The following is a 13,403-nucleotide window of genomic DNA, read 5'->3' as shown; positions in this document are numbered from 1 at the left end:
ATGGACAGTTCTGGGTTTGGCTTAGGGGAAAGTGGTAGGCAGACCATCTTTCAAAACCCCAGTGGTGAAGATGAAAGGCAACGGCAGCAGGAGCGCCTTAACAGAGAGGAAGCCTATTACCAATTCATTAATGAACTCAGTGATGAAGACTACAGGTTAATGAGAGATTGCAACCTCCTTGGGACTCCAGGTTAGATGTGACTTACCTGTTACACTTTCATCCCGCCCTTCCTTCAGGGAGCTCAGGGCAGAGTATATGGTACTTTCCTTCATTTTATTCTGCTGTAATTCTGAGCTAAAGTTCATGTAGCTGTCTTTTTAATTCATCACTTTGAATACGTAAAAGAAAAATGTATAAATGAAGTAATAGTTACTCTCAGGCCAAGGATATAAAGCAGGACAGAATTTTTAGAAGTTAAAACAATTAAATGCAGACAGAATTATTTATTTCATTTATACTCTACCTTTCTCCCCAAAGGGGACCCAAAGCAGCTCACATTCCATTCTGTCTTCACAATATTCCTGTGAGGTAGGCCAGGCGGAGAGTGTGACCCTGGACCAGGGTCACTGAACAAGCTTCCATGGCAGAGTGGGTGTTCAAAACTGGGTGTCCCAGATCCAAGTTCAGCACTCTAACCATTGTAGAAAAAAATTGCTCCTCATATTTGTGGGGGATGCCTGGATTCTACTGGAACTGGTATTTTTAATATAAATATTGCAAATTATAGTTTCAGAGGGTAGCTGTGTTGGTCTGCAGTAGAACAACTTAGAGACCAACAAGATTTTAGGGGTATAAGCTTTCAAGAGTCAGAGCTTGGAGCTTCGACTCTTAAAAGCTTACAGCACAAAAATCTTGTTGGACTCTAGGGTTCTAGTGGACTATAATCTAGTTATTGCTAATTATGTTCCTGTTTTTTTCATTCCTTGACATAGAATCATAGAGTTGGAAGGGACCATCAGGGTCATCTAGTCCAGCTGCCTGCACGATGCAGGAAATTCACAGCTACCTCTCCCCCACCCCCGAAGATGACCAAAAAACCCCTCCAGGATCTCTGGCCTGGAGGGAAATTGCTTCCTGACCCCAAAGTGGCGATTGGCACTACCCTGAGCATGCAAGAAAGGGCCACAAGAGCCAAACACTGATGCAGACCTTCCTACCCTCCCTCTCAGGATCTCTCTAAGGTCATAGAATCAGCATTGCTGACAGATGGCCATCTGGCCTTTACTTAAAAACCTCCAGGGAAGGCGAGCCCACCACCTCCCAAAGAGGTGGTCAAAGGTCTGGAATCCATGCCCTATGAGGAGAGACTTAGGGAGTTGGGTTTGTTTGGTTGGGTTTGTTCAGTTTGGAGAAGAGAAGGTTGAGGGGAGACATGATAGCCATGTTTAAATATTTGAAGGGATGTCATGTTGATGAGGGAACTAGCTTGTTCTCTGTTGCTCCAGAGACTAGGACACGGAGTAATGGATTTAAACTAATAGAAAAGCGATTCCACCTAAACATTAGGAAGAACTTTCTGACGGTGAGGCCTGTTCGACGGTGGAATGTGCTGCCTCGGAGGGTGGTGGGGTCCCCGTCTTTGGAGGTCTTTAAGCAGAGGCTAGATGGCCATCTGTCGGGAGTGCTTTGATTGTGGGATCCTGCGTGGCGAGGGGAGGGTTGGGGTCACTGGGGATGTATGGGGAGGTAGTTGTTAATTTCCTGCATTGTGTAGGGGGTTGGACTAGATGACCCTGGTGGTCCCTTCCAACTTTATGATTCTAAGCCTGTTCCACTGAGGAACCGCTCTAACTGTTAGAAAGTTCTTCCTAATGTTTAGCCGGAAACTCTTTTGATTTAAGTTCATCCCGTTGGTTCTGGTCCGACGTTCTGGGGCAACAGAAAACTTAGAACAATGCCTTCATTTATGCAAACAAAGAAATATAACTAACAGGCAAATGTTAGATTTCAGTTCCTTAAATTTTAGATCTGGTTCTAAAATTCAGGGACAAGTTACATCCAAAATAAGGGCCTCAGAATTGTGAGCAGCATTTATCAAAACTTTGTCAGGTAGTTTCAGTGTATAATCTTACTCACTCGTTTCTCAGAAGCATTTGTAACCCTATCTTATTTCTTGTCATTCCAGATTATCTCCTATGACTCTTTTAGTGATTTATACATTTTATTTCTTCTTTTCTCTTGAATATCATAGGTTTAAAAAAACTGCCCTGTTTCTGTGTACTGTTCAATCAGTAATAAAATTGACAATATACTGTGCAACATTTCAGGAGAAATAACAGCAGATGAGCTGCAGCAGCGTTTGCAAGGCGAGAAGGAGCATCTGGTATCCCAATCAAACACAGAAAATAGAGAAGGTGATACAGTTAGATGTAAGCTTTCTTAACTTCTTGATTGATAGCTTCTGGGAGATACCTGCTCTGTTGATATTCAACAAAATAGTCTTTGCTAGATTGCCATTAAAAGATTGACTTTTCATCTGCAACATTTCCTTGAATAAAAGCTAAGCCAATGAGTTGAAGAGCTACAGTATTGGAACGGTGACATGTGGAGCTTGTGAAGCTGATCTGTAAGATCTACATGCCACCCTTCTCTTAGTGTCTTACTGTTATACAATTGTTAAGACTCATTTTGTTCTCTATGAGCCTGTTTTGTGTTTGCCCAGTATCGCTGTCTCATGAAAGTACTGTGTGAATTGCCCAGGCCTTTAAAAAATATTTATCTATTTACTTTATGTGTAGCCAATCTTTCTCACTGATGCAGTGTAAAACAGTGCATGTAATTAGCACAAGGCATCCAACAAACAATGCAATAGGGCTAGGATCACAAAAATTAGAAATAATTAGATCTGCAATTAAAACTCCTTCTGTCCCCCCTATTACTCTGGGTAGACTGTCTTTACTTTAGTTGGGGAATTAGCTGGAGTCAGAAAGAATGGGGGCGGGGTAACTGGGATCGATAACCTATATATCCCAGGATCGTCCCTGGTGAGAATTCTTCAGTGAGCAGGCAATTGTATTACTTAAAATGGATTTTATTTAATAATAAAAATAGTGAAAACAAGAAGTGTATTTCAAGCAATGAACACACATGCAAAGCATACAAGAGCTGACTAAGGTCTTTTATGCATGGGCTGGATCTCCCTGCTTGGACCTGGGTTCATCACACATTAAAGTAACCCAGGTTGGGGAAAACTGTATGCATTGGCTTGAATGATCAGGGACGAAACTGTGCTAATCGAGCCATGAATACCGAAAAGCTCAACTCAAGCTCAAATCTCCCAAGTCTCCCAAGCTCAAATCAAGTCCCACCCCTTTAAATGCTGCTCTGTAACTGGCTTACTTCGCACTTCTCCCCGTGAGAGAAGAAACGGGGGATAAAGAAGGGAATAAAGAAGGTTAAAGCAACCATGCATAAATGACCTAAGAGAAAAGGGAGGAAGTTGGATAGGGTTTCAGGGAGGGGTGATAGTTACCAATCTTGAAGGGACGTCCAGAGAACTACAAACTGCACAATGTAAATTATTCGTATAGGAATTCAAATTTCAATATTTACAACAATATACTATGACAAGGGTTCCCAGTGTGGTGCCCTTGTATTGTTTCAGACATTAAGTTTATCGAAGTGCAATTACCTTCCCTATATTCTGAAGTTTTACACCTTGTAAAATACATTTATTTAACTACTTACAGATTTTGAGACTCTTGAGCTAAACTCAACCAGCGATTCCCTGCCAGAATGGCTGAATATGTTGCGTCGTACAGGAAATTCCTCCCGCAGCGAACAGAGGAGGAACCAGACTTGGAGAGCTGTGAGCCAGGTGAACCCAACTAGTGGAGGATTCCGGTTTAGCCTTGAAATAAATATAAATCATGACTATAATGGTGGGGATGGTCCCAATGAAGAATTTGAAGGCGTTTCACATGGCCATGCTATCAGAAATCATGCAGAAAATACTCCTCTAATAGCAGATAGCCCAATAGCAAGCCGAACTAGGAGCAGGGTACTGAGAGAGACGTTTGGCCAAGCTACTGCCTCCTCTAGAAGCAGTAGTGGAAGTGGTTCAGTGGCACAAAATGATGAAGAAACACCTCGGCTTTTCTCAGGCAGACACAGCACCAGAAACAGCAGCTCAGCAACACACACCTTTTTAGATGACAATGAACACAACATTATCAGACAAAGGAGAGTACAAAGAGTTGCATCCATGAGACTTCATGGTGGGAGAGCTGGAGCTAGAACTTGGAGAAGGACAAGACAAAGACCAGAAGCATTAAGCAGTCAAAGCCAGACCCTGTTGGAAGGATGGCAACAAAGGGATACTCAACAAATCCGAAGAAGGTCTAGAAGGACACATACAGTCCATTCTCCATCACAGCAAGGTGAAACACAAGTGCCGTCACTGGATATAATTGTGGAAGAGGAGGCATCTGGGACATCCTCAGCTATACTTGGAAGGCATCCTGCTATTACAGTAGACCTTGAGGTAAGAAGAATTCATCCCGAAGCATACAGAGATCTGCAAAGGATTGGTATTAGAACTCGCTCAAGAGCGGGCATGGCAGAAAACTTGGTTGCGTCTGAAAGTAATAGTGAGGGTTTTCGTCGGACCATTTCACAACCTGAACACACAGGCATGCAAACTTATGATGGCACTGCAGGTATGCCTCCTCGTAGGATATCAGAAATCGGGCTTGGAGAGTCTTCATCGGTGGGTCTTAGATCAATCATAAGGCAAGTTATTACTGAGTTAGGAGACCTAAGGTCATTAGTAGACGTTGAGTCATATCATACAATTCAGAGGGGTGTTCAGCACTTATCAGAGATGCAGTCAGGGCTGCCTAACTTGCAGAGTCTAAGCAGCATTGGTGAATTCAGAGAAACATCACTTGGAAGCAGTCCTGCTGAACAGGGTGGCAGGGAATGGGACGGGGAGGCCCGTGCTGCGCAACATGGCAGTCATGATGAAACCCAAGATCACAGTCAGGCTCAGGATGCAAACAGTTTAATTGGAAATGGGACGCTTCCCATTCTTCGCCTTGTGCCTTACCTTTTGTTAGATGACTATACCAGTGACCGCTTGAGGGGATTAACCAAAGACCAAATGGACAGTCTTTCCACTCGCAGTTACGGGACCACCACTGCAGAAGGGGGTGAAATAAGTAAGACCTGTAGTGTATGCATGAATGAATATGTGGTGGGAAACAAGCTGAGGCAGTTACCATGCATGCATGAGTTCCATTTTCATTGCATTGATCGTTGGCTTTCTGAAAATTCCACTTGTCCAATTTGTCGGCAATCTGTAGTAACTTAATATCACAGCCGGTAGAGAAGTCCTCAAATTCTTGACCCTGTTGGGTCTGTTGGAAGCTGGCTGGTATTTCAGTACCATTTGGAATAAGGGAAAGGGATTGATGTTAAAAAGTGGAGAAAATCTGACTACATGTGGGAGCAAACAAATCTCATTTTCTGGGTAAAGTGCAGGTATAAGGGTAAATGTCATTCTGATGACCCTAATAAAATTATAGTTTTCTATATACTTTTGGTATCAAAAGCACTTTTATAATACAGAAATGTAATAGCTTGTGCTGTTGAGAACCTGATTTTGTTTAGTTTATTAAGTTTCATTTAGTTATCAAATAGTATTTCATTTAGAAGTGAACACCATTTGTTACAAAAGGGTCTTCTCGGCTGTCTTCCAGAACACTTGGCAGAAGATACTTAAGTTACTTGAAGTGTTTTAATATACGGTGCATATGTATAGAAACCATTAATATTGTGCACATTAGGGTTTATTTATTTTATAGGCAGTTTTTGCATGTTCTGCCATCTCTTCCCATTTCTGTGTTGACTTTGAAACATTAAAGAACGTTTAGGGTTTTTATGTTCCCATTACTTGAGTTCTTAACAATAACTGAAGGTGAAAACTGCCAAGGATAAGCAACCTACTTACAGCCTGCATGAAGTATTTTTGTCTGCAATTTTATCAGTTTGCTGTAAAACTGCCATAGATACATAAAAATTGTAGTAACATTGGTCAATCTAAAAGGAAGAGTTTCCTGAGCATCAAATGATACAAAATGTTAAGAGAAAATGTACATCAGTTACTATCAATCACAGCTGTATGCCTGGACCTTAAGGTTTATACTAATACCGGAATAAAACTGCAGAAAGAGAGAAGACATTGTGTGGATCACTTATATACCATCAACTAAAAGCTGAATGAGAAGTTTATAATTTGTAGTAGTTGATTGAAGCCGTGCAACTCGTTGCATTAGGCTGCAGAAAATAGTTTAAGTGCTTCTCTTTACCCCCCCCCCCCCAAATATGTTTGCATGAATTGAGATTTAAATGGAGCTACATCAGTAAATTCAAAAATGAAGTCCGGCTTCCTTGTAAGAAGTGTGGGGGGGTTATTTTGGCTGTCAAGTCACAGCTGACTTAGGGCTACCCCATAGGGTTTTCAGGGCAAGAGACATTCAGAGGTGGTTTGCCATTGCCTGCTTCCCCATCATGACCCTGGCATTCCTTGATGGTCTCCCTTCCAGATATGAGCCAGGGCTGACCCTGGCTAGCCTTTTTTCTATCCTTTTACCCTGACATTTGGTCACCAGGATGGGGTAGTTTGGGAGAGGTATTATTTTCAATGTGGTTTTGGGTGTGGGATTAATTTCTGGTTTGTTTTCCGCTCCTGCCTTTTCTGTGCTTCTGAGGCGTTTGTTTTTTGTTTTTTAATGTGGTTCATTTATCCTGGTTTGTTGACTTTTTTGGTTACCCTCAGTTCATGAGGTCCCAGTAGGTAGGCTCCTTTTCCCTTTTTTTAGGTTACTTTGCAAAGAGAGACCACACAGTTCCTCTGTCAACTCCCAACAAACCAACTTCAATTTGAAATGTGATTGCCTCATTTAAAAAAAAAAAAACTTTCTTTCCTCTTGGCAAGGCAGGTGGGTAGATCACTAAGCAGACTCTCTAGAACAGTGGTTCCCAACCTTTTTTTGACCAGGGACCACTAGGACTTTTTTGTTCGGTGCAGGGACCCCAAGGTTCAAAATAAAAATTCAGAGAATCTGAAAATAAACTTTAATCACAACTGTTAGTTAAACATTAAACTTGGAATAATATTTGAATATATATTTTTATAATAGAGAACTTTTAATTGAAAATATTAATTTATTATGGGTTTATAACTTTGTTTTGCGGACCTAAATTTAGTTCTCGCGGACCCCTGGTTGGGAACCAGTGCTCTAGAAGGACTTCTTCTACTTGCAGTTACTAAGGTGGGGAGGGGACATCATTCCAGAAAACAAGTGGCTGTTTTTGTACTTTTTTTCCACTGCGGAAAGGATGGTTGGGGGCACATGGGGCCGTAAAATCAGACTCCATTGTCCAATTCACTTGAAACGTGGGTATTATTTAGAAGAGAGAGTGGACTAGGCTCCCTGGTATTGTGATACCATTTGGTGAAAAAAATGTCTACTCAAGAAACTCCTCTGCCATTTTCCCCATGTGTACATTTCCTGTAGCCATATCCTGCTCTCCCCTGCTTCCATTGTAGACTGTGTTGCTTGAACCGAAAGGAAAAGCGAGGTATAGATGTTTTATTTAATAGATGATAACAGGGTTAGATTGGGAATGTGGCAGATGTGTTCAGGCCACAGAATGGGTGGGGCAGAAGCAGGCCCCTTTGCATTCTGTAGGGATTCCTCTGAACATGGATGCTAACTGCGGTGGACTGGCTCAAAACCGATGTGTTTGACAGATGGACATGATTCATTTCTAATGTACTGTGTTCTTTGATATAGATGTTTCTATGTAATCTAGGTTTCTTTTTAAAACAGGATTAAAAAAAGACACATGTAATTAAAAAAAACCATTCAAACAAAAATAATTAAAATTGTAAAAGGGTCACTGATTTTCACCTGGCCTCTAAAGAATAAATGTAATCCTTGACATTTTCTAAAGATATTATTTCCACTGCTTCATGAAAAACTAATTTAAATGTAATTTAATTTAAAACTCCTGAGGAACTCATAAGTTTCCAAGAGGCAGAACTATTGCCAAGTGCAGGCTTCAGTTTTATGTTGCTTTTGAGAGACTACCTGACGCTTGCATGAATGACACTTCATATAGATTTGTTCACTCAGCCACACATAGCCCTCAAATAATTTAGTCTGTTTAAGCCTGATAGGACACCTCTCGATTGAACAGCTTGATAACTGTCCCTTAGCATCTGTGCCTCTGAACAGGAAGAGTCCATTTTGCTCATGACTAATAGTCATTGATGGACCATGTTGTGCATTGATGGACCATGTTATGATACATGTGAAAAGCATGCTGTTAATCATAAAAATAATAATGTGGAATTTGTTGATTTGGATCCAGAGTAGATGTTCCTGCAGATGCAAAGGTTTCTGCTCCTGGAGCATGATACCACCCACCTCCAAAGCAGTCCAAAATGTCCCCTGAAATCCTGTTCTTGGAGGCGATGGGGATCAAGATGGGGGAAGATTTGGGCCTGCTGTGGAAGGAGGGAAAACTGTGTTCCGTTTGGAGAAATCCTTGTGCAACAGAAAGGTTACTATGGAGCCAACCCATAATTTTTTTACTACCACAAATAAAAGCACCTGGCTAATAATCTCAGCAAGTTGGAAATTCAGAGAGCAGCATCGTTGTGAACATAGTGGAACTAGCCATGGTGCTGAAATTTTCTCCTTAAAAGTTTGTATAAGGTCAGTGGGGTAGGTGTAGCTTTCTGTGTAGCATCATCTACTTCTGTGACTATAGCTGGAAATAAACTCCATATAATCACTCTCAAAAGCAACTATAACTTTCCTGCACCCCATATTCGTATGTCAGTAACTTATAGCAACATGACTTGAGAAAAACGGATAAAAAGTTGTACCAAAGAGGTTCTGAAAGTTTAGTTCTCTTTATGCAATATTTCAGTACAGTAATAGCTATTGTGTAGAATACCCAAGTTATTTTTAAAGAGGTCCTTGTATACTTGTAGACCCTTAGGATAAAAAAAATATTGTCTCCTTATCCGACAGACTGTTTTTTGAAGTCCTTGGTTCAAATGTTGCCACTGCCATGAGCTGACTTAGGCAAACTATCATTTCACAACCGCAGTTCCCCATCTCCAGGATCAAACTGAACTACCTTACAGGGTTGCTGCAAGGAAAATGTGTGTGTGTGAAGTGCCGTCAAGTCGCAGCCAACTTTTGGCAACCCCTTTTGGGGGTCTTCATGGCAAGAGACTAACAGGTGGTTTGCCAGTGCCTTCCTCTGCATAGCAACCCTGGTATTCCTTGGTGGTCTCCCATCCAAATACTAACCAGGGCTGACCCTGCTTAGCTTCTGAGATCTGACGAGATCAGGCTAGCCTGGGCCATCCAAGTCAGGGCTTGCAAGGATAATAGAGGTAGTTAAATGCTTATGTCTTTTGTTTATTATTATTCTATATTGTGTTTTTTTTAAGGCTGGATGTGTGCGACTAAATTCCTAAGACCATCTTGAGCACATTTATTACAAGGCCCGGCAGTGACTCAGTGGCTGAGTGCAAATGTTGCCTGCAGCAAGCACCAAATTCACTCCCCCTGGCACCTCTTAAAGCACCTCTAATAATAGGAACTGCAAAGGTCCTTTCTGCCCCTAAGGCTGTGGAGAGTCACTGCCAGACACAGAAGACAATACTGAGCTAGTCAGGCCAGCAGTCTGGCTTGGTATAAAGCAGCCTCCTATGTTCAAAGTCAAGGGTCAGAGTATGTTCTCTCCCACCAGCTATCAGGTACAGAAGCTTTCTTCTGCACAGGTAGAACCACAGGCCATCTGGGTATTTCTATTAATCTCCCTGCCCACATATGATGGGCATCCTAGTTACTCATCTTCTTACCTTAGCAATCCCATACAGTTGCTATAAAACTCAACAGGCCAGCGTGGTGTAGTGGTTAACAGTGATGGTTTGGAGTGGTGGACTCTGATCTGGAGAACTGGGTTTGATTCCCCACTCCTCCACAAGTGATGGACGCTAATCTGGTGGACTGGATTTGTTTCCCCCACTCCTACACATGAAGCCAGCTGGGTGACCTTGGGATAGTCACAGCTCTCTTAGAACTCTCTCAGCCCCATCTACCTCACAGAGTGTCTGTTGTGGGGAGGGGAAGGGAAAGGGATTGTAAGCCAGTTTGATTGTTCCTTAAGTGGTAGAGAAAGTCAGCAAATAAAAACCAACTCTTCATTCACTCTCAAGCCTACAGGGTGGTTGTGAGAATACATGGAGTAGTGAAGAACCATTTTAGCCACCCTATAACTCCTTTGAGGAGGGGCTGGATTTTTTTTTTTAATGGGCTAAATAAAAATGAAATCTAGACTTCAACTCTACATTTGTCATGAGTTGTGTCTCCTTAAAGACCATGTGGCTAAATAATTTAAAATGGAAGTGTTCTTCCACATTAAGTAATCCGTCAGTCTCAGCTTGACTTTCCAGGATGTCTCAACAAATCCATGCTCAGCAATGCCTTTTCTTTTGCTTAATATAAACGCTGACTGCATGTTGAATGAGTATTTCCTGTTCTTTGCCTGCACTGACCTCTAGTGTCTTCTAAGAGGCAGCTCTGAACCCAAAGGGCAAAAGAGCTACATTTATGTATCACAATGGGTAGCTGTGTTAGTCTATCTGTAGCACTGGAAAAGAGCAAGAGTCCAGTAGCACTTTAAAGACTAACAACATTTCTGGCAAGGTATGAGCTTTTGTGAGCCACAGCTCGTTTCTTCAAGTATTTATATAAGTTTCTGAAGAAGAAATGTGACTCACAAAAGCTCATACCCTGCCAGAAATTTAAGTCTTTAAGGTGCTACTGGACTCTTGCTCTTTTCTGCTGCTACATTTATGTATGCTTGTGTACATTTAAAAACAAAGAGGCAGGCTTTAAATATTTGTTCATTTAAAAATGGGAGCTGCAGTCTTGAACTTGCATGTGGACTCATGGGAGACTGCATGTGTGGATTGATCTATCTGGTGTGCACTTGCTCTCATTGAATTTATTCAGGGCTAATATAATAAAAGTTCTACATGATCCTACATGGTATAATTTATAATTTTGTGATTATTATCCACCTCCCTAAGTGAGCAAAGCTAATTGGTTAGGAAACGGTTGGGAGCCTCAGGCCCATGTGCCTGATCTAGCTGCCTCCTTCTCCCCCACAATTCCCTTTCCAGCAAATCCCACTCAGTTATTTAAGCAGAAAAAGAGCAATCTTTGTGCCACTGGGAAGAGCTAGGGACAGCCCTTTCCCTCTTTCACATGGGTACCTTTCTCATGAGGGGAGTGGACATGTTCATGGAGGAGAGGGCTATTCATGGCTACTAGTAAAAATGGATGCTAGTCATGATGCATACCTATTCTCTCCAGGATCAGATGAGCATGCGTATTATAATAGGTGCTTTGGAGCACAGGCCGGACAATGCAGCTGCAGTTGCCTTGCTTGTGGGCTTCCTAGAGGCACCTGGTTGGCCACTGTATGAACAGACTGCTGGACTTGATGGACCTTGGTCTGATCCAGCATGGCCTTTCTTATGTTCTTACATACATATCTCCAGCTACTTGGCATTACTGTGTATATGTATGTATACAAGTGCAAGACTCACTTGGAATCCTACAAGTCTCCCAGTTTAACCCAAACATTTTAAACATTATGTGATTGTTCATTAGAGTAGTATTCATCATTCATCATGCAACTGACAGAGTCTTGCTTACCCTTTGGGGCTGGGAATCTCTCTCAGGCTCTTGGAAGACCACAGCTAGTGGGTGAACAGAGACCCAAATATTAGTTTGAGTTTAGACCAGTGGTTCCCAACCTTTTTTTGGCCATGCCCCACCTAAGCATCCACTGAACAGCTCAACCTGGGGATAGTGGCTGCCTCATTTTCAGATGTAACATCCTTTACTCCATTTCCAGGACGGAATGAAGACACTCAAAGGGACCAACATCAGACTACTCAAGCTAAAGTATTGTTTTATCAATGTCTTCAGTGCCTACTTGATACCTGTTCCCAGGAATTAATCTCATCATGACTCATTATGTTACAATAAGTATGTCCTCAACACAACATTAATAATTACATTCCATCAGGTTGTTACAAATTGATCCTATTCTACTTCCATCTCGTAGTGAATAGCCCATTTTAGGTCTATACCAAAATGCGTCATAACACTCTACGTTTGCACTGTAACAATGCTGTTATGAGATTGCTGCTTGAAAAATGTGAATAGGCCTGACATAAAGGGATACTCCTGGCAGGAGCCAGGGCTTCTGTCAACAAGAATGTGTGACTGTAGATGTTTTCTCAGTGGCAACTGATTGTTAGATGATGGCTATGCCAGCGTTGTGTAGCTGTTAAGAGCAGCAGACTCTAATCTGGAGAACCGGGTTCGATTCCCCGCTCCTCCACATGAAGCCTGCTGGGTTACCTTAGGCCAGTCACACCTGCACAGAGGCAGGCAATGGCAACCTGCACAGAGGCAGGCAATGGCAAACCACCTCTGAATCTCTCTTGCCTTGAAACCCCTACAGGGTCGCCATAATTCTGCTGCGACTTGATGGCACTTTACACACACACACATTCAAATTCCCATCAGAGGTTGGAACAGGAGAGCCCTTCCCCAAAGAGCAGTTTGAGCAAAGAAAGAAAAGCAGAGAGACAACTGTGAGTTTGAAGTGTCTTGCCTAGCAAGGTTTCCCCCTTTTCTCTTTGTGGCTCTGATGTGGGGTAGTAGATCTGCCCCCCTGTAGTAGGGTCTCTACCTGTGCTCTACTCATAATAAAACAAATATTACAAAAATCTCATAAGATTCTGGAGCTCTCTCCACTTAACAGACCTCTCCCGCAAATGAGACAGGAAGTGCTGGCCCAGGAACTTCTTGAGAAGCGACATGCACATAACAATCTGCCCTAGGATTTATTCACTACATGTTCATCCTGCAAGGGGTACAGGGCAGCATACAATAACCCCGAGAGAGAGAGCTCAGGAGGAGGCAGAGTGAATGGGCCAAGGTCACCCAGCGAGCTTGCGACGTTGATTTCAACCTGGGTCTCCCCCCCCCCCCGCTGCCCAGTCGCCGGCGGCCACCCTTCCTCGCCAAGGGTGCTCCACCGCATCGACGCGATTGAAAGCGGCCAACGCCAGCCTCTGCTCCTCGGAGGTCGACGGAGCGGGCTCGGCTCGCTAACGGGATTGCTTCTGCTTGGCTGCAGGCCAGGCGGCGAGGGAAATCCGGGCTATGCCCAGACATTTCCCACCACCACCACCACTGCAGCTCCTTCGCTCTCCAGCCAAGCGACAATCCCCCCACCCCCGGCTGCATTGCATTGCATTGCATTGCATTGCATTGCATCGCATCCCAGG

General features: G+C 42.8%; 1 protein-coding gene across 1 annotated transcript; it reads left to right on the top strand.

The window, feature by feature from the left end:
• RNF6 (ring finger protein 6) lies at positions 1–5,312 on the top strand. Its single transcript, XM_056858719.1, has 3 exons — positions 1–190; positions 2,269–2,370; positions 3,691–5,312. Exons 1-3 carry the CDS (start codon positions 1–3, stop codon positions 5,310–5,312), a joined length of 1,914 nt encoding a protein of 637 aa, XP_056714697.1.
• Positions 5,313–13,403: the final 8,091 nt, after the last annotated feature.

This window comes from Euleptes europaea, chromosome 12, assembly GCF_029931775.1.
Source record: "Euleptes europaea isolate rEulEur1 chromosome 12, rEulEur1.hap1, whole genome shotgun sequence".
In the NCBI taxonomy this organism is placed as follows: domain Eukaryota; kingdom Metazoa; phylum Chordata; class Lepidosauria; order Squamata; family Sphaerodactylidae; genus Euleptes; species Euleptes europaea.
Note: the sequence above shows the minus strand (reverse complement) of the source record. Positions and strands in the feature narration are given on the sequence as shown.

Bases quoted from the DNA above. Each gene is read 5' to 3' on its own strand.
- RNF6 (XM_056858719.1), top strand. From the start codon at position 1: ATGGACAGTTCTGGGTTTGGCTTAGGGGAAAGTGGTAGGCAGACCATC. The intron at 191-2,268 runs GTTAGATGTGAC...GCAACATTTCAG, and splicing joins CAACCTCCTTGGGACTCCAG to GAGAAATAACAGCAGATGAG. The intron at 2,371-3,690 runs GTAAGCTTTCTT...AACTACTTACAG, and splicing joins AGAAGGTGATACAGTTAGAT to ATTTTGAGACTCTTGAGCTA.